The sequence below is a fragment of the Coregonus clupeaformis genome, chromosome 18 (assembly GCF_020615455.1).
Source record: "Coregonus clupeaformis isolate EN_2021a chromosome 18, ASM2061545v1, whole genome shotgun sequence".
NCBI lineage: Eukaryota > Metazoa > Chordata > Actinopteri > Salmoniformes > Salmonidae > Coregonus > Coregonus clupeaformis.
The window spans coordinates 30,111,897-30,134,680 of NC_059209.1; the positions used below are offsets into that span (position 1 = coordinate 30,111,897).

Sequence of the window (22,784 nt, forward strand, 5' to 3'; positions counted from 1 at the left end):
TTTACAGCTAACGACATGCAATGATGAGACATGGCAGTAATGGTAGAATATGTGAACAACTGGTAAAGATATGGAGGATGGATGGGACAGACAGACAGATGGAACAGATTTTCTAAAATTCTTCAGAACCACATTCACTGATTCTGTGCATTCATTCTATGGGCTGGTTGAAGTTAAAAGGAAATGCAATGCACTAAGAATGACCAGACACAGTAACATGAGGTGCTAATGGCATGCATGGACTTCTACTGTTTCCCAGGTCTCCAGGCTGGTCCATCCATCACTGTTGTCACGGGCCAAGAAAGTTTGACTATGCCGAGTCCAACCACTTACATTTAGTCTGTAGGGACAACAAGAAATAGACATTCTGTAGCAAATAAATGTATTGTATGTCATTATAGCCTGTCTACGTACACTCGCAAGCTCGATTTGTTAGGTGGTTGTCTATATATTGGTGATTTTTGCCACTGATGGTATGCTATAGCAGATACAGTGGTGACAGGGGAATCTGAAAAATGTGACAAGATAAGAACTTGATCTTATAAAAGTAATACCTTCCTTTCTCATAGACAGCAACACATGATGATATCCCCCCCAACTCCCTCCATGGCCATGGGAACAGGTGCAACCTGGTTCACACAGACCAATGTATGGAATATGACTAGGACTCAGTTGGACTGAAGCCGCAAGATGTTAAAATATCTCCTAACATTACCAATATGGATTAAGTGGTAGACCAACACAGCAGGAGAAGACAGTAAATAACATGGTCTGGTGCTCTGAATTCCCTCTACACTCACAAAGCTGAGTAAAGGACACACATGATACAGTATATCAGTGGTTTATGACACTCAGACCTATACAGAATGTATTTCTCTGGAATTAGGATAATGGAAAGCACAAATGGTGTTGTGTGGGTGTCGGACAGTGAATGTGGCAGACTGACTGGCTGACTGGGGTGTTTCAGGTTTCAGCTGTAAGCTGGCATTCAGCAGCAGCTTTTCCAATGTAAGCAATATCTTCCCTAGGGACATACAGTGAGGGAAAAAAAGTATTTGATCCCCTGCTGATTTTGTACATTTGCCCACTGACAAAGAAATGATCAGTCTATAATTTTAATGGTAGGTTTATTTCAACAGTGAGAGACAGAATAACAAACAAAAAATCCAGAAAAAGACATGAGGGAAATAAGTGAGGGAAATAAGTATTTGACCCCCTCTCAATCAGAAAGATTTCTGGCTCCCAGGTGTCTTTTATACAGGTAACGAGCTGAGATTAGGAGCACACTCTTAAAGGGAGTGCTCCTAATCTCCGTTTTTTTTACCTGTATAAAAGACACCTGTCCCCAGAAGCAATCAATCAATCAGATTCCAAACTCTCCACCATGGCCAAGACCAAAGAGCTCTCCAAGGATGTCAGGGACAAGATTGTAGACCTACACAGGGCTGGAATGGGCTACAAGACCATCGCCAAGCAGCTTAGTGAGAAGGTGACAACAGTTGGTGCGATTTTTCGCAAATGGAAGAAATACAAAAGAACTGTCAATCTCCCTCGGCCTGGGGCTCCATGCAAGATCTCATCTCATGGAGTTGCAATGATCATGAGAACGGTGAGGAATCAGCCCAGAACTACACAGGAGGATCTTGTCAATGATCTCAAGGCAGCTGGGACCATAGTCACCAAGAAAACAATTGGTAACACATTACGCCGTGAAGGACTGAAATCCTGCAGCGCCCGCAAGGTCCACCTGCTCAAGAAAGCACATATACAGGCCCGTCTGAAGTTTGCCAATGAACATCTGAATGATTCAGAGGAGAACTGGGTGAAAGTGTTGTGGTCAGATGAGACCAAAATCGAGCTCTTTGGCATCAACTCAACTCGCCGTGTTTGGAGGAGGGGGAATGCTGCCTATGACCCCAAGAACACCATCCCCACAGTCAAACATGGAGGTGGAAACATTATGCTTTGGGAGTGTTTTTCTGCTAAGGGGACAGGACAACTTCACCGCATCAAAAGGACGATGGACGGGGCCATGTACCGTCAAATCTTAGGTGAGAACCTCCTTCCCTCAGCCAGGGCATTGAAAATGGGTCGTGGATGGGTATTCCAGCATGACAATGACCCAAAACACACGGCCAAGGCAACAAAGGAGTGGCTCAAGAAGAGGCACATTAAGGTCCTGGAGTGGCCTAGCCAGTCTCCAGACCTTAATCCCATAGAAAATCTGAGGAGGGAGCTGAAGGTTCGAGTTGCCAAATGTCAGCCTCGAAACCTTAATGACTTGGAGAAGATCTGCAAAGAGGAGTGGGACAAAATCCCTCCTGAGAAGTGTGCAAACCTGGTGGCCAACTACAAGAAACATCTGACCTCTGTGATTGCCAACAAGGGTTTTGCCACCAAGTACTAAGTCATGTTTTGCAGAGGGGTCAAATACTTATTTCCCTCATTAAAATGCAAATCAATTTATAACATTTTTGACATGCGTTTTTCAGGATTGTTTTGTTGTTATTCTGTTTCTCACTGTTCAAATAAACCTACCATTAAAATTATAGACTGATCATGTCTTTGTCAGTGGGCAAACGTACAAAATCAGCAGGGGATCAGATACTTTTTTCACTCACTGTATAGGGGAAATAGTGATAATTTAAAGTCACTTGCTGGATCCTTATGATCTGTGGAAGTCTTAACACTTCCATATCAGCGCTCTCATTTCCGTCTCTCCCGACTCCCAGTCTCGATTTGTTTCTCAACTACCAGCCTCTCTCTGGGGAGCAATAACGTCTCCCACAGTAAACTGCATTAGTTTAATTCCTCCTAGGATGTTGCCAAAAAAGACGGTTGGCGCAATTATCTGTCAATAGTCGACATCATTAATCGCAGCCACTATCACCCTTTGTGAGATGAGACGCAGATGAGTAGATGTACTGTACACATGGATCAGAAAGTGCTGACTCATAGGGGTTGACCTGCATTTGGGGTACTTTACCTATACAGTCTTTACTCCTTTCATCATTCCAACTGAATCCAGCACGTCTTTTCAACAATAATGGTCAAATGTAAATCATTTTGTGATAAAATGCATCTCTATAACTTTACTTTGGTATAGTAACTGTTGCTTTTCGTGAATCAAATGCACTGATACTGCATGTGAGAGGGTGACAGCAAGGAGGTCAGACATCAGAGCTCTGAGGAGCCTGTGATAAACTTCAATGCCACACTCACCAGTTCAAACTCCCTGCTGTGCTAGGCCATGGACATGAGCTGCTGTCTGCAAGTTACAATGTTCGAACCTAATGCCCTGACTGCCATCCCTGAAACAGATAAGCAATGATGCATTCATACAATAGTTCTATGAAATTCCCAGAGATGGGCATAGTTTATAGAGAATCGTAGGCTACTTACATGTAAACAATTAATATAAAGTATTGCCAACTGAGCTATAGTCCTCAATATATTGACTGATGGCCGTACTGTTGGCCTTGCAGTGGGCGGAGGAAGTCAAGCCAGACAGAGTAGTTATTTGCTCTGACTCATGTGCAGTGTTGATGAGTCTGCAGTCCTTTAGCTCATGCAGCAGACAAGGCCTGCTGTATGAGGTACTACAAACCCATGGCAGGGTTAGACAGATGGGTAAACAGACTAGATTTATTTGGGTCCCAGCCCATGTGGGGGTGGAGGGGAACGAGGCAGCTGATGTACTGGCTAAACAAGCACTTAGTAGTGGAGATGTTTCAATGAGCAAGGCAGAGGCAAAAAGCCTGATAATGGCGCCGGAGAAGATGGCTGCCGTTTTACAGCCCTCTAACCAATTGTACTATTATGTGTGTTTTTCCGCGTTATTTGTAATTTATTCTGTACATAATGTTTCTGCCATCGTCTCTTATAACCAAAAAGAGCTTCTGGATATCAGGACAGCGATTACTCACCTCGTATTGGACAAAGATTTTTTCTTCAACAAGTCGGACGCGAAGGATATCCTACAGACACCCGACAAGGCCCAAATCCCCGTCATTCGCATGAGAAAGAAACGGAGATATCGTGGACGTAGGTCGGGGTGCCTTGTAAGGATCCGACGGCAAGCGAGTAAACTGCCTCTTCCATCAATCCTATTAGCCAATGTTCAATCATTTGAGAATAAATTGGATGACCTAAGATTACGGTTATCCTACCAACAGGACATTAAAAACTGTAATATCTTATGTTTCACAGAGTCGTGGCTGAACCATATTGCTAATGATAATGGATCAGGAGCTCCTGTTTGACTGTTTAGGCTTGCATTTCTGTTATATTTAGCCTACTTTTTTTCTTCATTACCTACCCTTCATGAAGTTTGCAAACTTTAATCTGAAGGGCTAAATGGTTGCTTATTTTGTTTTACTTTATTTATTTCTCAATACCTTAAAACCCCCCAAAATATGCTGCCTAAGAGATTTCCCAAGTAAGGCTGCCACTCGCCATTATGCTGCAACCCTGTAATGATAGGGGTTGGTGGCTAGGGAAGGAGGGAATGGGGGGAGGGGGTGTTCTGGGTGGGGAACGACCAATGGGTGGGTTTCCCTGTGGGTCCTGCTTTTTGTTTCACATCCATGGGCTTACTAACACTACTGATAAGCAATGGCAACGCTAGCTACTCTCTCTTGGTATTTGAAAGGCCTAAACTGTCCTATTAAATGTTCCAGCTTTCTTGATATCCTAGCAAGAAACCATGTTGATATAGCAACGCTCCAAGAAACACACCTACTCCAAAAAGTCACACATAGAATAAAGAACCATTTGTACAAACTGACTGCTTTTTCATCAGCCCCAAACAAAACTAAAGGTGTAATCATAATGATACATAGGAAACTCAAAAGTACCATTTTGGGTAAAGGCGAAGACCAAGAAGGCAGAATCACTTTCCTTAAATAGATCCATAACGCAAAGAAAATTGCCTTTTATTAATGTGTACACTACACATTCATATGGTCCTCCCGAGTGGCGCAGTGGTCTAAGGCATGGCTACCCGGACTATTTGCATTGCCCCCCCACCCCATCTTTTTACGCTGCTGCTACTCTGTTAATTATTTATGCATAGTCACTTTAACTCTACCCACATGTACACTAATTCAACTAGCCGGTGCCCCCGCACATTGACTCTGCACCGGTACCCCCCTGTATATATAGCCTCCCTACTGTTATTTTATTTTACTTCTGCTCTTTTTTTCTCAACACTTTTTTTTGTTTTATTTTACTTTTTTATTTAAAAAAGAAATGCACTGTTGGTTAAGGGCTGTAAGTAATTAGCATTTCACTGTCATGTCTGCACCTGTTGTATTCGGCGCATGTGGCCAATACAATTTGATTTGATTTGATTTGATATATACAGTGGTGGTGCCGAGATGGCAGGAGCAGTGGAATAGAGATAATAAGGGAAGGCATTTATTCCAAGTACAGAGGAAGGGACAGAAGAGAGGAGGCTATTTTTACAAGACTAAGAGTGGGACACAGCCAGTTGAATAAGACTTTAAATGTGATAGGAAAGCATCCAACAGGTAAGTGTGATTATTGCCAGGAAACAGAGACAGTGGAGCATGTACTGATACAGTGTGGGCAGTATGAGAGGGAAAGAGAGAGGCTGAGATCCCGTATGAGGGAGAAGGGGATACAGGAAATTAGTTTAAAGAGCATACTGAGTAAAACGTGATTAGATACAGTCTAAAATATTTTTTGTTATCTTTTTTAAGAGAAACTGGGCTGGCAGGTAGGATTTAGCTTCTCCATGTCTCTGGCCCACACTCCAGTAGGTGGCGGTAATGCACCATAACGTTGGATGCCAACCACCGATATACACCACCGAAGAAGAAGAATGGCCGCCAACATGAGCAAATCTAATCGGTTTCGGTTGAGCAGTTTTCAGATATTTGATTTACTGTTTAATCAGCGAAACATTAATGAATTAATATGTCTATTTACCGTTGTCCTTCTTTTAACGTGTACGTGTCTGGCAGACGATGGCTACGAGATGGATGACTTTTTAAAAAGGGAGTACTCGCTTACCAAACCATACCAAGGTAGCGTTGGGCTATCCGGCAGAATGATTTTATCTTTTGATTTCCAGACAATGTTCACAAATATTGACATTTGTCTTCTACAAAAACAGTATTGAGTTATTCAGCAAGTACTTACTGTATAGTTAGCATTAGCAATTGTCTTTAACGTTACGAGATGGGGATTGGCAGCATAGTGTTAACTCACCTCGCTAACAAGTGTCACCCGCTTAATAGGATTGCATTTTAGTATTGCGCAATGATTCCCAATGCGGGAAGGTGGTAGATTAGTGACAGTAAAATAATACGGTGTAGTTATGTAAATGTTGTTGAAATGTATGGAGAATTGTGTTATCCAAGGTGGATCACCACAATAAACAACCATTTACTACTGACATTATGCGTAGCAAACGAGGTACTTTACAAATGTAGCTTTTGCATTGGTCTCTCTAAAATGGACAAAGATCGGTTGAAGAAGTGCAACATTTACCTGGAGCTAACTCTGCAGATAGCACTACTGGGTGATTTGAAAAGTCATAGTCAGTCGATCAATAATATAATACTTTTAGCAAAATGTTTATCATTAATTTACAATCTGTAGAAACTATGAGAATAGAAAGGTTCAGAACTTTTGTGAAACATCATGGCAAATATAAATCAAAAATGGATGGTGTTGGGGGATCGATGGGCGGGGTTGAGTGGAGCTGAAGGGTGGGATTAAAAACAACAAAATAACTAATGTAAAATATGCTGTATCAGTAAAATGTATATGGGTTCGAAACTTTTGTGGAAACACAGTAAAAAATATATGGCAATGTAGAAATCAAGCTGGATGGGCTTCGGAGATGGATGGGAGGGGTTGATGGTAGCTGAAGGATGGGATTAAAACAAACAAAAGATAACTGTTGTAAAGTGTATTGTGTCAGTAAAATGTATATAGTATTTAGAAGGCTAAGTGTTGTTATCCATTAGTTTAATCCAATTATGGGAGGGATGGTAGGGTTAGGGGAAAATAATAAAGGAAAATATATTTTAAAAATATACATACATGGGTGATTGGAAATCATGCAGACAATTACATTAATGGAATCTACAATCTATCTGCACTATTAAAGCTGATCTACCCCCTAAAAAATATATAGTGATTTGTTCTCAAAGGTGAGCTAAATTATTCTCACATTGCTGTGATACAATGGTGAGACCACTGGACAAAGACGCCTATATCAAGTTATGCATAGTGATTAATTGTGTTTGTGTAGGGTTGGGCTCCTCCAGTTCCTCCCATTGGGACCTGATGGGCAACGCCATAATCACCACTGAGAATGTGCGACTGACCCCTGACTTGCAGAGCAGACAAGGAGCAGTGTGGAGCCGCGTTGTGAGTTAAGCTCTCTCCATCCCCAAGTAGATACCAGCACCCACCAGCACACTACTGCTTATCCTTGAACAACCCGAGACAACTACATCTCTGCATTGTTAAGAACACTGACATCATAGTTTGTAGTCTGTCACAAAATATGGCAATCACTTCACCTCATTTGTAGTAACACTAGCATAAATTAGGCCTATACTTTCTGACTACATGTACTACTCTATATAGGACATAGCATTATGACAGAGAGCCCTCATGTAACATGCTGTGCCACAACCTGCTTTTCCTCATTCACTGTACTGTCTGTCTGCCTGTATGGTCTCCTACTGCAGCCCTGTTACCTGAGGGACTGGGAGCTGCAGGTGCACTTTAAGATCCATGGCCAGGGGAAGAAGAACCTAAATGGAGATGGAATGGCTCTGTGGTACACCAAAGAACGCATGCAGACGGGTACTGAGCTTGCACTGTCTATCACACAAACCAGGGTTTCCCAAAAGGTACCCTGTCCCCTATATAGACACTACTTAGGGCTCTGGTCAAAAGTAGTGCCCTATATTGGTAATATAGGGTGCCATTTGGGATGCACATCAAGGTACAAAGATTGAAGAAAGTCAGCATGGCCTCCCTAAAGTGTTGACTGCTGGGGTTTAACACCTGCAGGTCCTGTGTTTGGAAACATGAACCTCTTCACCGGCCTTGGAGTGTTTGTGGACACCTACCCCAATGAAAATAATAACCATGAGGTACTCCACTCCCCTCCCCCTCTGCCCAATCCCCCTACTCAGATCAAATAGCCTACACTAACTCGCTCACTCGCTCACTCACTCACTCACTCACTCACTCACTCACTCAGGTAGACACCCCCAACACTTATTTCACATGGGAGTCTGTCTATTCCCAAACAGTGATTGTGTGTAATTGGTTTGGGTGTACAGTCTTGTGTGTTTATGCTGCATCCTGTGTTTCCTTGCTTCCCTCTTGGACACACAGAAGAAGTACAACCCTTCAACTCAGGTAGCTACAGTAACCTATCAGCCAAGCCCAGTCATTTTCCCCTGAATTGAAAGTTGCATGTTTTGTTTATTTCTAACATCATCACACCACCATCTGTCCCATCCATGTCGGCCAACCCACATCAGTCACGTGTTTCTGACTTGTTTGATGGGTGACATGTCTCATCTCTCATCCATTTTGTGCAATATGTGGTATGTCAAAATACAGACTAGTGTCAGAAGTTGTTCCTGTTTGCCTGAGAATATAACTCTGGCAGTGCTTCATGCATTTAGTCAGTGGTTGTGTCCGAAATGGCACCCTATTCCCTATATAGTGCACTACTTTTGACCAGAGCCCTATTTGGGCCCTGGTCAAAAGTAGTGAACTACATAGGGAATAGGGTGCCTTTTTAGATGCAACAAGTGTCACTGAATGACAAACGTCTGGCATATCACAACTACTTCTGTTTGTCTCTGCAGAGGGTGTTTCCATATGTGTCAGGTATGGTGGGGAACGGGACTCTGGCTTATGAGCATGATCGTGATGGCCAGTCTACAGAGCTTGGCGGGTGCACGGCCCTAGTGCGCAACATCCCCCATGACACCTTCCTCCTCATCAGATACACCAAAAACAGACTGACGGTGAGAGAAACACACAGCACCACATTTAATAAAGTAAAAGGTGGCTGTTAGCATTCACTAACATATTGACCTATGTTTGACCTCATGTCCTACAGATACAGATTGATGTTGATGGTAAACAGCAGTGGCGGGACTGTCTGGACCTACCAGGGGTGCGGCTGCCTCAGGGCTACTTCTTTGGAGCCTCCTCTGTTACTGGAGACCTGTCAGGTACTGGTCTGGTCCTCTGTCTGAACATCTCAGAACATCACTATCTCTGTTACTGGATACCTGTCAGGGACTGGTCTGGTCCTCTGTCTGAACATCTCAGAACATCACTGTCTCTGTTACTGGAGACCTGTCAGGTACTGGTCTGGTCCTCTGTCTGAACATCTCAGAACATCACTGTCTCTGTTACTGGAGACCTGTCAGGTACTGGTCTGGTCCTCTGTCTGAACATCTCAGAACATCACTGTCTCTGTTACTGGAGACCTGTCAGGTACTGGTCTGGTCCTCTGTCTGAACATCTCAGAACATCACTGTCTCTGTTACTGGAGACCTGTCAGGTACTGGTCTGGTCCTCTGTCTGAACATCTCAGAACATCACTGTCTCTGTTACTGGATACCTGTCAGGGACTGGTCTGGTCCTCTGTCTGAACATCTCAGAACAATACTTACTTTGTGGTTCACTATCTGCATTATTCTCAACCATTTTTGGAATACGATAAGTTCATAGTCAGATCTATGTCAATTCTGAATGGAGAATGGTGGAGAGCCCGTGGTGTAGCGGTAATGCTAAAGACCTGGGTTCGATCCCCGCCTCCACCCTTCCTACTGTGCTCCCTCTCTTTTTCAAGTTGTCTGAATAAAGTGTGAAATGTAAAAAAAAATATTAGAAACAATTCTGAATGTTGAGTTGTATTCATTTCTCCCTTCCCGTCGTTTCCAAGACAACCATGATCTCATCTCTATGAAGCTTTACCAGCTGACCGTGGAGCGTCCTCAGGAGGAAGAGGAGGAGGAAGAGCTCACTGTCCCCAGTGTTGATAACTTTGAGCAATTGAACAAAGGTAAGATTAAACAATGGCAAGATTTTCACGTCTTGCATGCATCATTTGATAGTTTTTGCAGAAATTGTTTTTCAGAAAAGGTGTGATAATAGTTTTTGGCCGTCTATTTCAATTTATGTATTTGATTTGAATGTCTTAATTTCCAGTTTCAATGGAACTGTAGCATGATAGTTTATTTTTCTCTGAATCTGCAGATAGAGCTTCATGGTTGTGTTTCTTTCATTACAGTGGAGGTGCAGGAGGAGGGGATGAGTGGAGTCCAGCTCTTCTTCACAATAGTCTTCTCCATCATCGGTGTCTTTGTACTGGGGGTGGTGGCGGTGGTCATGTACGGGTGCTGGAAGGAGAACAGCCGCAAACGTTTCTACTGACGGGAGAGGGAGAGAGGAATAGTCTATGGTTGCATCCCAAATGGCACCCTATTCCCTATATAGTGCACTACTTTTGACTAGGGCCTATAGAGCTCTAGTCAAAAGTAATGCACTCCATAAGCAATAGAGTGGCATTTGGGATGCAGGCTGAGAGAGGGGGATAGTCTGAAGGAGCACAAGAGCCTGTGAAGGAGCACATAAAGATTTTTAAACAACATACAACCAACATAGCTTTACTACATAACAATCCCCTTACTTCAATAATACCTCAACTGAGAGAAATGAACCAGTCTCAGACCATCTCAGCCAAAATAAATCAAATGTGACCCTTCTTTTCATTTTTAATACTGTGAGATTCATCTTTGTTGACCTTTGTTTCACCTCCATGTTGAACATAAACCCTGAAGCTAGCTAACATAGGGAAGGAGACCATGACCTGTGAATCGCTGACACTGTCATCAGCACACTGCACTCACCTATGTGTGATGTGCATGATGGCTGTGAGAATAGTGCCCTGTGGTTGGTATTGCACTATAGCCTTGCTGTCATGTTCTGCCGTTGAGACTACAGAATTGTTTGCACTGACATGAAACGTCCACGAGGAGGCTTATATTGAGCTGCCATAAAAACTGAGTAATGAGAGATATAATTGTTCTGAATTCAAGTGCCTAGCTAGGGCCAGTTTAAGATCAGGGCCCATATCCACAAAGCATCCGAGTAGGAGTGGACTTCTAGGTAGTAATGAATAAGATTTATATGAACAGGGGAGGCTGATCCTAGATCAATGCAGTCGCTTTTTGAATACAGGCCAAGGTATCACAATGTACACTCACCTTGACAATTCTGTATTGCTGTGCTGTAACTACCATCGATATATCGTACTGTACAGGTCATTGCATGCTACTCCCTTTTGTTACACACTCAGTTTTCTCTGAGACTACCCTCCTTTGTAGGTTTTAAGTAGTTAACAAACCGTTGTCCACCAGCCATCGTGTCAAGCACACAACTATCTCAAGCACTTAATCAAAACAGATCATCTCACCTGTGGCGAATATATTTATTGTAATGAATTAAGTGTTTGTGTTAACCCGATTGAAGTCACTGTTTGTCTACACCAACAAATGTAAACCTTTATTTGACCTTTATGATTTATCAAATGTCTGTTGATGACCTGTGACAAATTGTTTGTTGTTTTCTATGTTGACATCATGTTTTTACGCTGTAATGAAAAACTGCACACTGACCATCCACATTGAGCCTCAAATGTGAATTGAGTTACCTGAAGTGGTTGTGTAGGAATGGTGGTTCTGTGGGGTTTGGCTGAACTGTAACCCCTAAATAAGTAGCCTTAGTTTGTAATCAAAGTTACAAAGCTACATTACCAATCTTCTCCAGCCACTTATTTCCTGGTGCCTTACCTGGGTTCGCAGGCTGTTGGTGGCACCTTCATTGGCGAGGACGGGCTCGTGGTAATGGCTGGAGTGGAATGGTATCAAATACATCAAACACATGGTTTCCAGATACCATTTCATTCGCTCCTCACCAGCCAGTATTATGAGCCGTCCTCCCCTCAGCAGCCTCCACTGTGGTTGTATTCTATTCATTAGTGTAACCCCCCCCCCGCCCCGCCCGTCATAAGCCATGAAAGAAAATGTTTAGAATTAATCTGTTACAATTAAACAATCAAGGCCTTTAAACACTTGTTGAACAATAATTTAAAAAATGAAATGCATTTTATGGTGTCTGCCGGAGTTGACAGAAATCCAGTTAGATGCATTTTATGAATTTCAAAAACATTTGGTTGTTCCTTTACATGGTGTGATAGCTGATAATTTGGTGTATCAAAATATACAATCACTGGCCAGTTTATTAGGTATATCCATCTAGTACCGGGTCAGACTCCCCTTTCCCTCCAGAACAGCCAGAATTATTCGGCGCATTCTGCAAGGTGTCGGAAACGTTCCACAGGGATGTTGGTCCATGCTGAAGCGATGTCATCACGCGGTTGCTGCAGATTGGACGACGCTACATTCATGCTGCGAACAGCCCATTCCATATCATCCCAAAGATGCTCTATTGGGTTGAGTTCTGGGGACTGTGCAGGCCACTCAAGTAAACTGAGCTCGCTGTCATGTTCTAGGCAATGTTTTACGACTCCTCAAGTGTCCGGTGTTGGTGATCGCGTGCCCACTGGAGCTTCTTGTTTTTAGCTGATAGGAGTGGAACCCGGTGTAGTCGTCTGCTGCAATAGCCCATCCGTGACAAGGATCGACGAGTTGTGCGTTCCGAGAATGGCGGTTGTGTCTGAGATACTGGATCCGGGGCTCCTGGCACGACGATCATACCGTGCTCAAAGGCACTTAGGTTACTTGTTTTACCCATTCTAATGTTCAATCGAACAGTAACTGAATGCCTCGATGTCTGTCTGCCTGCTTTATATAGCAAGCTACGGCCACCTGACTCACTGTCTGTAGGAGCGATCCATTTTTTGTGAATGTGGTGGTGTACCTAATAAACTGGCGGGTGGGTTTATATTTTGTTGAGATTGTCTGTCTTTCAAGAGTCCCTGAGCTCTAAAACTGCAACATTTTATCTCGGCCTCATGGCAAAATGTGTAAAATACCATGTTAGCTATAATACTGATTGCTCGGACCTTGCGGAACTGCACTACGCCACTGAGTAAAACATTTTGCAACGGAAACTGTTTAGAGTGTTTGGGCAAACTGTTAACATTGCAAAAAGTTTTGCTACGGTGTGCATTAATGAATACGATCCAGGATATGTCAGTCTCTAGGAGGTTAAAAGTCGTATGTGAGCGCTGTGTTTCTGTTAGTTCATAATGAACCTTCAGCGCTGTGTTTCTGTTAGTTCATAATGAAGCCTGAATGGATGGGGCCCGATGTGCTGCTGTTTTCAACCAAAATGTTAACTTAAATGTTGATGTCGATAGTTAATTATGTTTGGGGCTGTATGGTATGACTGTAATTTATTGTCATAAGTAATCTTGAAGCGACCCAATCAAATTTGACTATTTAAATAATTATTTTGGTGTAATGAAAATGTGAATTCGGTGGAATTAAACTGTGAGAGTTTAGAAATCTACCACTAAAATATTATCTTGTTTGTGTACATGAAGAGAATGTGCACTGTAATGCTCCTGTCAAATATTTTTGAATAAAAGTTTATATCTAAAACATTTCTAATCTTGCTCATTTGGTAACATCTTTTGCCATGTCTTTTTACCTCTCTTAAGCCTTGTTCACACTGCAGGCCTTAATGCTCAAATCAATTTTATTTTTCAAATCTGTTTTGGAATACTGACTGTCCAAACAGCAAGTTACCATTGACCAAATCGAATTTGTGTGTGTTCAGACAGAAGTCATTTGCTGACATGGCTACAATAGTTGTCATAGTAACGACGGGTGTGTGCGCAGTGGTGTAGGCTGATTGGTGGTGGTACATGTGCTTCCTGACACTCAGAAGTTATCTAGCAAGCTAAGGTAACAACAATGCCTGCAAAGGACGTTTCACAGTTGCTTTGAATGTTCAAAATCATAGTGTAAGAACACTTTTAAAGCCTCAAAGGATAAGATGATCCAACTTTCAAAACGTGTCCTTTTTGTCTTGCCGCAGCAGTCAACTAGCTAGCTTGGTAGCTGTTTAGCTTTCTAGCACATTCACTAATTTGTTTGTAAACAATTAACAAGCTAGTTAGCTGCCACATGGCCTTGTCGAAACTGTCAACAGAGTAGCTAGCAAGCAACAAGATACGGCAAATTACAGTCTAAAAACCACTTGAAGGCAAATCAATCAGATTTGAATATTCAGACAAAAGTTGCATGGCCAGGAATCAGATTTGTATCTGACTTCAAACCACCTACGAAGGTAGTTTGAAATGTGGCTTGAAATATCCTATTCTATTTTCCATTATAGATTGTTGCTAAGATGTTTAAAAGTTATATCATTTAAAATCAGCACAACCATTTAAATTTGACTTAAATAAAACATATCTGATTATATAAAGTGTATCTAGACTTTAAAAGAAAACTGCAACAGACTCTGACAATTAGTGCCATATTGGCAGTCATGGCTCTGTAATGGTAAATCTTCTAATAAATTGGATTCAGTTTACATTCTGTATGAAATAGAAAATATGCTTGGGACAATACTTTGCATAAAAGTAGGGCTAAAACATGTTTGGATGGGTCAGGCACAATGCTGGGTTGTCATACCTAACAGTGCTGTCTTGTCAACACTTCAACCATTAGACCAAAGGAGTAGTCATGGTTACTTGAATCAGCTGCTTTCCTACTCTAAAGCTGGATTAGACATTAAGTATCCTGTTATCAATCAAATGAAAGTTAAGCATTAACAGTGATATTGAATTGTGTGTTTTTCTTCAGGTTCATGGGATATACAGTGGGGAAAAAAAGTATTTAGTCAGCCACCAATTGTGCAAGTTCTCCCACTTAAAAAGATGAGAGAGGTCTGTAATTTTCATCATAGGTACACGTCAACTATGACGGACAAATTGAGAAATTTTTTTCCAGAAAATCACATTGTATGATTTTTAATGAATTTATTTGCAAATTATGGTGGAAAATAAGTATTTGGTCACCTACAAACAAGCAAGATTTCTGGCTCTCACAGACCTGTAACTTCTTCTTTAAGAGGCTCCTCTGTCCTCCACTCGTTACCTGTATTAATGGCACCTGTTTGAACTTGTTATCAGTATAAAAGACACCTGTCCACAACCTCAAACAGTCACACTCCAAACTCCACTATGGCCAAGACCAAAGAGCTGTCAAAGGCCACCAGAAACAAAATTGTAGACCTGCCCCAGGCTGGGAAGACTGAATCTGCAATAGGTAAGCAGCTTGGTTTGAAGAAATCAACTGTGGGAGCAATTATTAGGAAATGGAAGACATACAAGACCACTGATAATCTCCCTCGATCTGGGGCTCCACGCAAGATCTCACCCCGTGGGGTCAAAATGATCACAAGAACGCTGAGCAAAAATCCCAGAACCACACGGGGGAACCTAGTAAATGACCTGCAGAGAGCTGGGACCAAAGTAACAAAGCCTACCATCAGTAACACACTACGCCGCCAGGGACTCAAATCCTGCAGTGCAAGACGTGTCACCCTGCTTAAGCCAGTACATGTCCAGGCCCGTCTGAAGTTTGCTAGAGTGCATTTGGATGATCCAGAAGAGGATTGGGAGAATGTCATATGGTCAGATGAAACCAAAATATAACTTTTTGGTAAAAACTCAACTTGTCGTGTTTGGAGGACAAAGAATGCTGAGTTGCATCCAAAGAACACCATACCTACTGTGAAGCATGGGGGTGGAAACATCATGCTTTGGGGCTGTTTTTCTGCAAAGGGACCAGGACGACTGATCCGTGTAAAGGAAAGAATGAATGGGACCATGTATCGTGAGATTTTGAGTGAAAACCTCCTTCCATCAGCAAGGGCATTGAATATGAAACGTGGCTGGGTCTTTCAGTATGACAATGATCCCAAACACACCGCCCGGGCAACGAAGGAGTAGCTTCGTAAGAAGCATTTCAAGGTCCTGGAGTGGCCTAGCCAGTCTCCAGATCTCAACCCCATAGAAAATCTTTGGAGGGAGTTGAAAGTCAGTGTTGCCCAGCGACAGCCCCAATACATCACTGCTCTAGAGGAGATCTGCATGGAGGAATGGGCCAAAATACCAGCAACAGTGTGTGAAAACCTTGTGAAGACTTACAGAAAACGTTTGACCTGTGTCACTGCCAACAAAGGGTATATAACAAAGTATTGAGAAACTTTTGTTATTGACCAAATACTTATTTTCCACCATAATTTGCAAATAAATTCATAAAAAATCCTACAATGTGATTTTCTGGATTTTTTTTCTCATTATTTCTGTCATAGTTGACGTGTACCTATGATGAAAATTACAGGCCTCTCTCATCTTTTTAAGTGGGAGAACTTGCACAATTGGTGGCTGACTAAATACTTTTTCCCCCACTGTAACCATAAAGGAAATTTGAATCGTTCCTGTGTGAACTGCTTGAAAGGTGTTGTCACCTTCCTCAACTTCATCTGCTGGGTAGGTTATTTTGATTCACCACTTCTTACAGTCTGATTATTATGAAGTCTTTATCATCTCTAAAACGTCAAATGACTGGTGACATCATAAACCTGTCATATCAAATGCATCCTGTAGAGGGAATAAAAGCATAAACACCACTTTCTATTCAGATACTTTCTTAATTCTAAGTCATCAAAATTTCAAATTCAAAATTTTCTCAAACGTCTACATTTTAATATCAACAGTTTGAGAGATCTACAAGATCATGTATTCCCCTTTTTGACTCTGATGTAAGCCTTATGTTCCAGTTGTGTCGTGCCTTCATGGTGGGTTTTGGAGAGTTCCAGATGATGCACTCTAGATTTGTCTCCCTCATCACATTCTTATGCCCCATCAACCCTGCCAACACCCTGGTAGTCACGGAAACCATCGTGACCTGTGTGTGTTACCTGGGAATCATGGGGCCCCTGAAGGAAAACCGTTGTATGCTCATCACTGTGAGTCTGCACAGATATACCATGCACAAAATGTATGTGTTCCAAATGGCACTCTATAGACCCTGGTCAAAAGTAGTGCACTATAAAGGTGCCGATGGTCTGTGAGGGACATTTTCCCTCCTACTGTTTAGCTTGATGCTGGTGGAGCTGGCCATGGCATGTATGCTTATGGTGTTTGAGAGGGAGGTAAGAGACATCTAAAGGCTTCTCTGCTGTTCTTATGACCTAATTTGATCATGTAAAATGTGAGGTGTGATGGTGCTAGTAGAAGTCATATAAACTTGTGACCTGTTTGCCATACAGATTGACACTTTCTTTGAGAAAGACCTGATGTGTAACCTGGAGACACAAGAAATTGAATCAAATTGTATTTGTCACATGTGCCGAATACAACAGGTTTACATTCTGTCATGTTTTGCAGAGGGGTCAAATACTTATTTCCCTCAAATCACCTTACCGTGAAATGCTTACTTACAAGCCCTTAACCAACAATGCCATTTAAAGAAAAATAAGAGTTAAGGAAATATTTACGAAATAAAAAAGAATAACACAATAAAATAACAATAACGAGGCTATACAGTGAGGGGAAAAAGTATTTGATCCCCTGCTGATTTTGTACATTTGCCCACTGACAAAGAAATGATCAGTCTATAATTTTAATGGTAGGTTTATTTCAACAGTGAGAGACAGAATAACAATAAAAAAATCCAGAAAAACGCATGTCAAAAATGTTATACATTTATTTGCATTTTAATGAGGGAAATAAGTATTTGACCCCCTCTCAATCAGAAAGATTTCTGGCTCCCAGGTGTCTTTTATACAGGTAACGAGCTGAGATTAGGAGCACACTCTTAAAGGGAGTGCTCCTAATCTCAGTTTGTTACCTGTATAAAAGACACCTGTCCACAGAAGCAATCAATCAATCAGATTCCAAACTCTCCACCATGGCCAAGACCAAAGAGCTCTCCAAGGATGTCAGGGACAAGATTGTAGACCTACACAAGGCTGAAATGTGCTACAAGACCATCGCCAAGCAGCTTGGTGAGAAGGTGACAACAGTTGGTGCGATTATTCGCAAATGGAAGAAACACAAAACACCTGTCAATCTCCCTCGGCCTGGGGCTCCATGCAAGATCTCACCTCGTGGAGTTGCAATGATCATGAGAACAGTGAGGAATCAGCCCAGAACAACACGGGAGGATCTTGTCAATGATCTCAAGGTAGCTGGGACCATAGTCACCAAGAAAACAATTGGTAACACACTACGCCGTGAAGGGCTGAAATCCTGCAGCGCCCGCAAGGTCCCCCTGCTCAAGAAAGCACATATACAGGCCCGTCTGAAGTTTGCCAATGAACATCTGAATGATTCAGAGGAGAACTGGGTGAAAGTGTTGTGGTCAGATGAGACCAAAATCGAGCTCTTTGGCATCAACTCATCTCGCCGTGTTTGGAGGAGGAGGAATGCTGCCTATGACCCCAAGAACACCATCCCCACCGTCAAACATGGAGGTGGAAACATTATGCTTTGGGGGTGTTTTTCTGCTAAGGGGACAGGACAACTTCACCGCATCAAAGGGACGATGGACGGGGCCATTTTCCGTCAAATCTTGGGTGACAACCTCCTTCCCTCAGCCAGGGCATTGAAAATGGGTTGTGGATGGGTATTCCAGCATGACAATGACCCAAAACACACGGCCAAGGCAACAAAGGAGTGGCTCAAGAAGAAGAACATTAAGGTCCTGGAGTGGCCTAGCCAGTCTCCAGACCTTAATCCCATAGAAAATCTGTGGAGGGAGCTGAAGGTTCGAGTTGCCAAACGTCAGCCTCGAAACCTTAATTACTTGGAGAAGATCTGCAAAGAGGAGTGGGACAAAATCCTTCCTGAAATGTGTGCAAACCTGGTGTCCAACTACAAGAAACGTCTGACCTCTGTGATTGCCAACAAGGGTTTTGCCACCATGTACTAAGTCATGTTTTGCAGAGGGGTCAAATACTTATTTCCCTCAAATCAATTTATAACATTTTTGACATGCATTTTTCTGGATTTTTGTGTTGTTATTCTGTTTCTCACTGTTCAAATAAACCTACCATTAAAATTATAGACTGATCAGGTCTTTGTCAGTGGGCAAACGTACAAAATCAGCAGGGGATCAAATACTTTTTTCCCTCACTGTACAGGGGGTACTGGTACCGAGTCAAGGTGCTGGGGTACAGGCTAGTCGAGGTAATATGTACAGTACCAGTCAAAAGTTTGGACACACCTACTCATTCAAGGTTTTTTCTTTATTTGTACTATTTTCTACATTGTAGAATAATAGTGAAGACATCAAAACTATGAAATAACACATGGAATCATGTAGTAACCAAAAAATTGTTAAACAAATCAAAATATATTTTAGATTTTAGATTCTTCAAAGTAGCCACCCCTTTGCCTTGATGACAGCTTTGCACACTCTTGGCATTCTCTCAACCAGCTTCACCTGGAATGCTTTTTAATAGTCATGAAGGAGTTCCCACATATTCTGAGAACTTGTTGGCTGCTTTTCCTTCACTCTGCTGTCCAACTCATCCCAAACCATCTCAATTGGGTTGAGGTCGGGTGATTGTGGAGGCCAGGTCATCTGATGCAGCACTCCATCACTCTCCTTCTTGGTCAAATAGCCCTTATACAGCCTGGAGGTGTGTTGAGTCATTGTCCTGTTGAAAAACAAATTATATTCCCACTATGCGCAAACAAGATGAGATGGCGTATCGCTGCAGAATGCTGTGGTAGCCATACTGGTTAAGTGTGCCTTGAATTCTAAGTAAATCACAGACAGTGTCACCAGCAAAGCACCATTACACCTCCTCCTCCATGCTTCACGGTGGGAACCACACATGCGGAGATCATCCGTTCACCTACTCTGCGTCTCACAAAGACACGGATGTTGGAACAAAAAATCCCCAATTTGGACTCATCAGACCAAAGGACAGATTTCCACCGGTCTAATGTCCATTGCTCGTGTTTCTTAATTCTTATTGGTGTCCTTTAGTAGTGGTTTCTTTGCAGCAATTCGACCATGGCCTGATTCATGCAGTCTCCTCTGAACAGTTGATGTTGAGATGTGTCTGTTACTTGATCTCTGTGAAGCATTTATTTGGGCTGCAATTTCTGAGGCTGGTAACTCTAATGAATGTATCCTCTGCAGAAGAGGTATCTCTGGGTCTTCCTTTCCTGTGGCGGTCCTCGAGAGCCAGCTTCATCATAGCGCTTGATGGTTTTTGCGACTGCACTTGAAGAAACTTTCAAAGTTCTTGAAATGTTCCGGATTGACTGACCTTCATGTCTTAAATTAATGATGGACTGTCGTTTCTCTTTTCTTATTTGAGCTGTTCTTGCCATAATATGGACTTGGTCTTTTACCAAATAGGGCTATCTTCTGTATACCACCCCTACCTTGTCACAACGCAACTGATTGGCTCCAGGTGACTACCTCATGAAGCTGGTTGAGAGAATGCCAAGAGTGTGCAAAGCTGACATCAAGGCAAAGGGTGTCTACTTTGAAGAATCTCAAATATAAAATATATTTAGATTTGTTTAACACTTTTTTGGTTACTACATGATTCCATATGTGTTATTTCATAGTTTTGATGTCTTCACTATTATTCTACAATGTAGAAAATAGTCAAAAATAAAGAAAAACCCTTGAATGAGTAGGTGTGTCCAAACCTTTGACTGGTACTGTACATGTAGGTATGGGTAAGGTGACTATGTATAGATATTAAACAGCGAGTAGCAGCAGCGTGAAAAAAGGGAGGGGGTCAATGCAAAATAGTCTGGGTAGCCATTTGATTAACTGTTCAACAGTCTTATGGCTTGGGGGTAGAAGCTGTTAAGGAACCTTTTGGACCTAGACTTGGCGTTCCGGTATTGCTTGCCGTGCGGTAGCAGAGAGAACAGTCTATGACTAGGGTGGCTGGAGTCTTTGACCATTTTTAGGGCCTTCCTCTGACACCACCTGGTATAGAGGTCCTGGATGTTTCTACATTAAAGGGGAAGCTAACCATTAAAGAGGACTTTGATTGTGTCCAGCGTATTTTAAGTAATTCAGTAGGTGTAATGGTACATTCATACATATCGCTCTGTTGAAATAACACAGGCTGTACCTAGACCTCAATAACATTCCAGTACATTTCTCCATTCTGCTTCACCAGTGTTGTTATAGGATGGTAACCCAGTGGCTGTGCTGTGTTCAGTTTAGGTGCTGTGGGGGTCCATGGTGTGGCAGACTGGGAGGGCAATGTGCCCCTGTCCTGCTGTACCAGAGACTCCTGTAACATTATCCTCCAACCTAACTGGCAGGAGGTGGGCTTGTACTTTTTCTCTGCTTGTGTCCCAAATGGTACCCTATTAATTATTTAGTGCACTACTTTTGACCAGAGCCCTATTGGCCCTGGGCAAAAGTAGTTTACTATAGGGAATATGGTGCCATTTGGGATGCGACCTCTGTCTTAAAGATGCACTATGCAGAAATTGCTCCAGCATTTCCTGTTTGCTTGCTAAAATTCCAATACAGTAGTTTGCCTAATTTCAGTTTATGTGACAAAACAAGTAGTCATTGTATATAGAATCATTGTACCATCTAAACCGCTGTGAAATATATTTTCCATAACCAAAGATATTGTATATTCAGCTGTTTGAAGCTGGTGTACAAAATCTAAAGTAAAAGATGTAAAAACGAAACTTCAGAGCGGGAGGCATAGAAATAGCACACATAGAACAGATCTACCGCCTCTTAGACTTGCTTTCAACAGGAACGAAAGATCTATAACACACAATTCTATGTGAATGTGGTGGGGATGCCCAAAATGTTACATACTGTAGTTTAAAATATTTATAGCTTCATTTTGAACAATATAACCTCTGTCTCTTTCAGGGCTGTCATATGAAGCTCAGGAACTGGTTTGCGAGGAACTTTCTCAGCACTAGAGCAGGTGTCGTCTCCCTGTGTATTCTACATGTACAGTACACTTTCTACGCTTTTACTCATTTGGTTCAATCTGTGTGTCCCAAATGGCACCATATTCCTTATATAGTGCACTACTTTTGACTAGAGCCCAATGGACCCTGGTCAAAAGTAGTGCACTATATATAGAGAATAGGGTGCCAATGTGATTCTCACCATCGTCTTCATTCTACTGAACCTGTTTCCTCTTCCTTAGTTTATAAGACTGTCTGTGGTCTTAGTTAAAACGTGCTGACTATGCATCCAAAACGTTTCTGTTCTTGTTTGCAGTTGATTTGCCTGTGTTTCACAGTCCCCAGCTTCTGACACTTCAGTCGTAATGGATATGGTTACAAGTAAAAGAAGAACCCATGACTTTCAACTGGCTTATTACGCAAAACAGGATCTCATTCACTTGAGACAAAATGTCAGAAGGATATCATTTTCTATCACAGGTGTTTAGTGTTTGTTTGTTTGTAAATAGAACACAAAGCAATAGGGTACCTTTTTTGAGAGAAGTGATGTTATCAGTACTTAGCATAATGACCAAGCATCTAACAAGAACAGTTGCCATTGAGACTGAGTAATGTGTATGTTATAGGGATTGCTTAAAACGTACAGAAAAAAATGTAGGTAAACAATAAACTTGATGCTTGACTGCTCCTACCTGTGTATTAAACCTTTGATTACCTCTTAAGATGTGCATAGCACATTTTCACTCTTACAGAGTAGGCCACATGATTGAAACAACAAGGAGTCAGCTTATACTTC

The 22,784-nt window shown here is 42.1% G+C and overlaps 1 protein-coding gene and 1 long non-coding RNA gene across 4 annotated transcripts; both read left to right on the forward strand.

Moving 5' to 3' along the window:
- Positions 1 to 5,823: 5,823 nt before the first annotated feature.
- LOC121530681 (VIP36-like protein) lies at positions 5,824 to 10,528 on the forward strand. Of its 2 annotated transcripts, XM_041835834.2 has the most exons (9): positions 5,824 to 6,050; positions 7,286 to 7,404; positions 7,731 to 7,848; positions 8,059 to 8,141; positions 8,389 to 8,412; positions 8,871 to 9,032; positions 9,128 to 9,242; positions 9,962 to 10,081; positions 10,310 to 10,528. In XM_041835834.2, the coding sequence occupies exons 1-9, from the start codon at positions 5,846 to 5,848 to the stop codon at positions 10,450 to 10,452; spliced, it is 1,089 nt and encodes a 362-aa protein (XP_041691768.2). In that variant the 5' UTR covers positions 5,824 to 5,845; the 3' UTR covers positions 10,453 to 10,528. The 2 variants fall into 2 exon arrangements, with proteins under 2 accessions (XP_041691768.2, XP_041691769.2); XM_041835835.2 differs by lacking the exon at positions 8,389 to 8,412.
- Positions 10,529 to 16,470: 5,942 nt separating this feature from the next.
- On the forward strand, positions 16,471 to 22,636 carry LOC121587274. Of its 2 annotated transcripts, none has more exons than XR_006004033.2 (5): positions 16,471 to 16,549; positions 16,840 to 17,028; positions 21,265 to 21,373; positions 21,945 to 22,028; positions 22,305 to 22,636. It is a non-coding gene; the product is annotated as an uncharacterized LOC121587274 (long non-coding RNA). The 2 variants fall into 2 exon arrangements; XR_006004034.2 differs by having other exon boundaries at positions 21,945 to 22,002.
- The last annotated feature ends 148 nt before the right edge of the window (positions 22,637 to 22,784 follow it).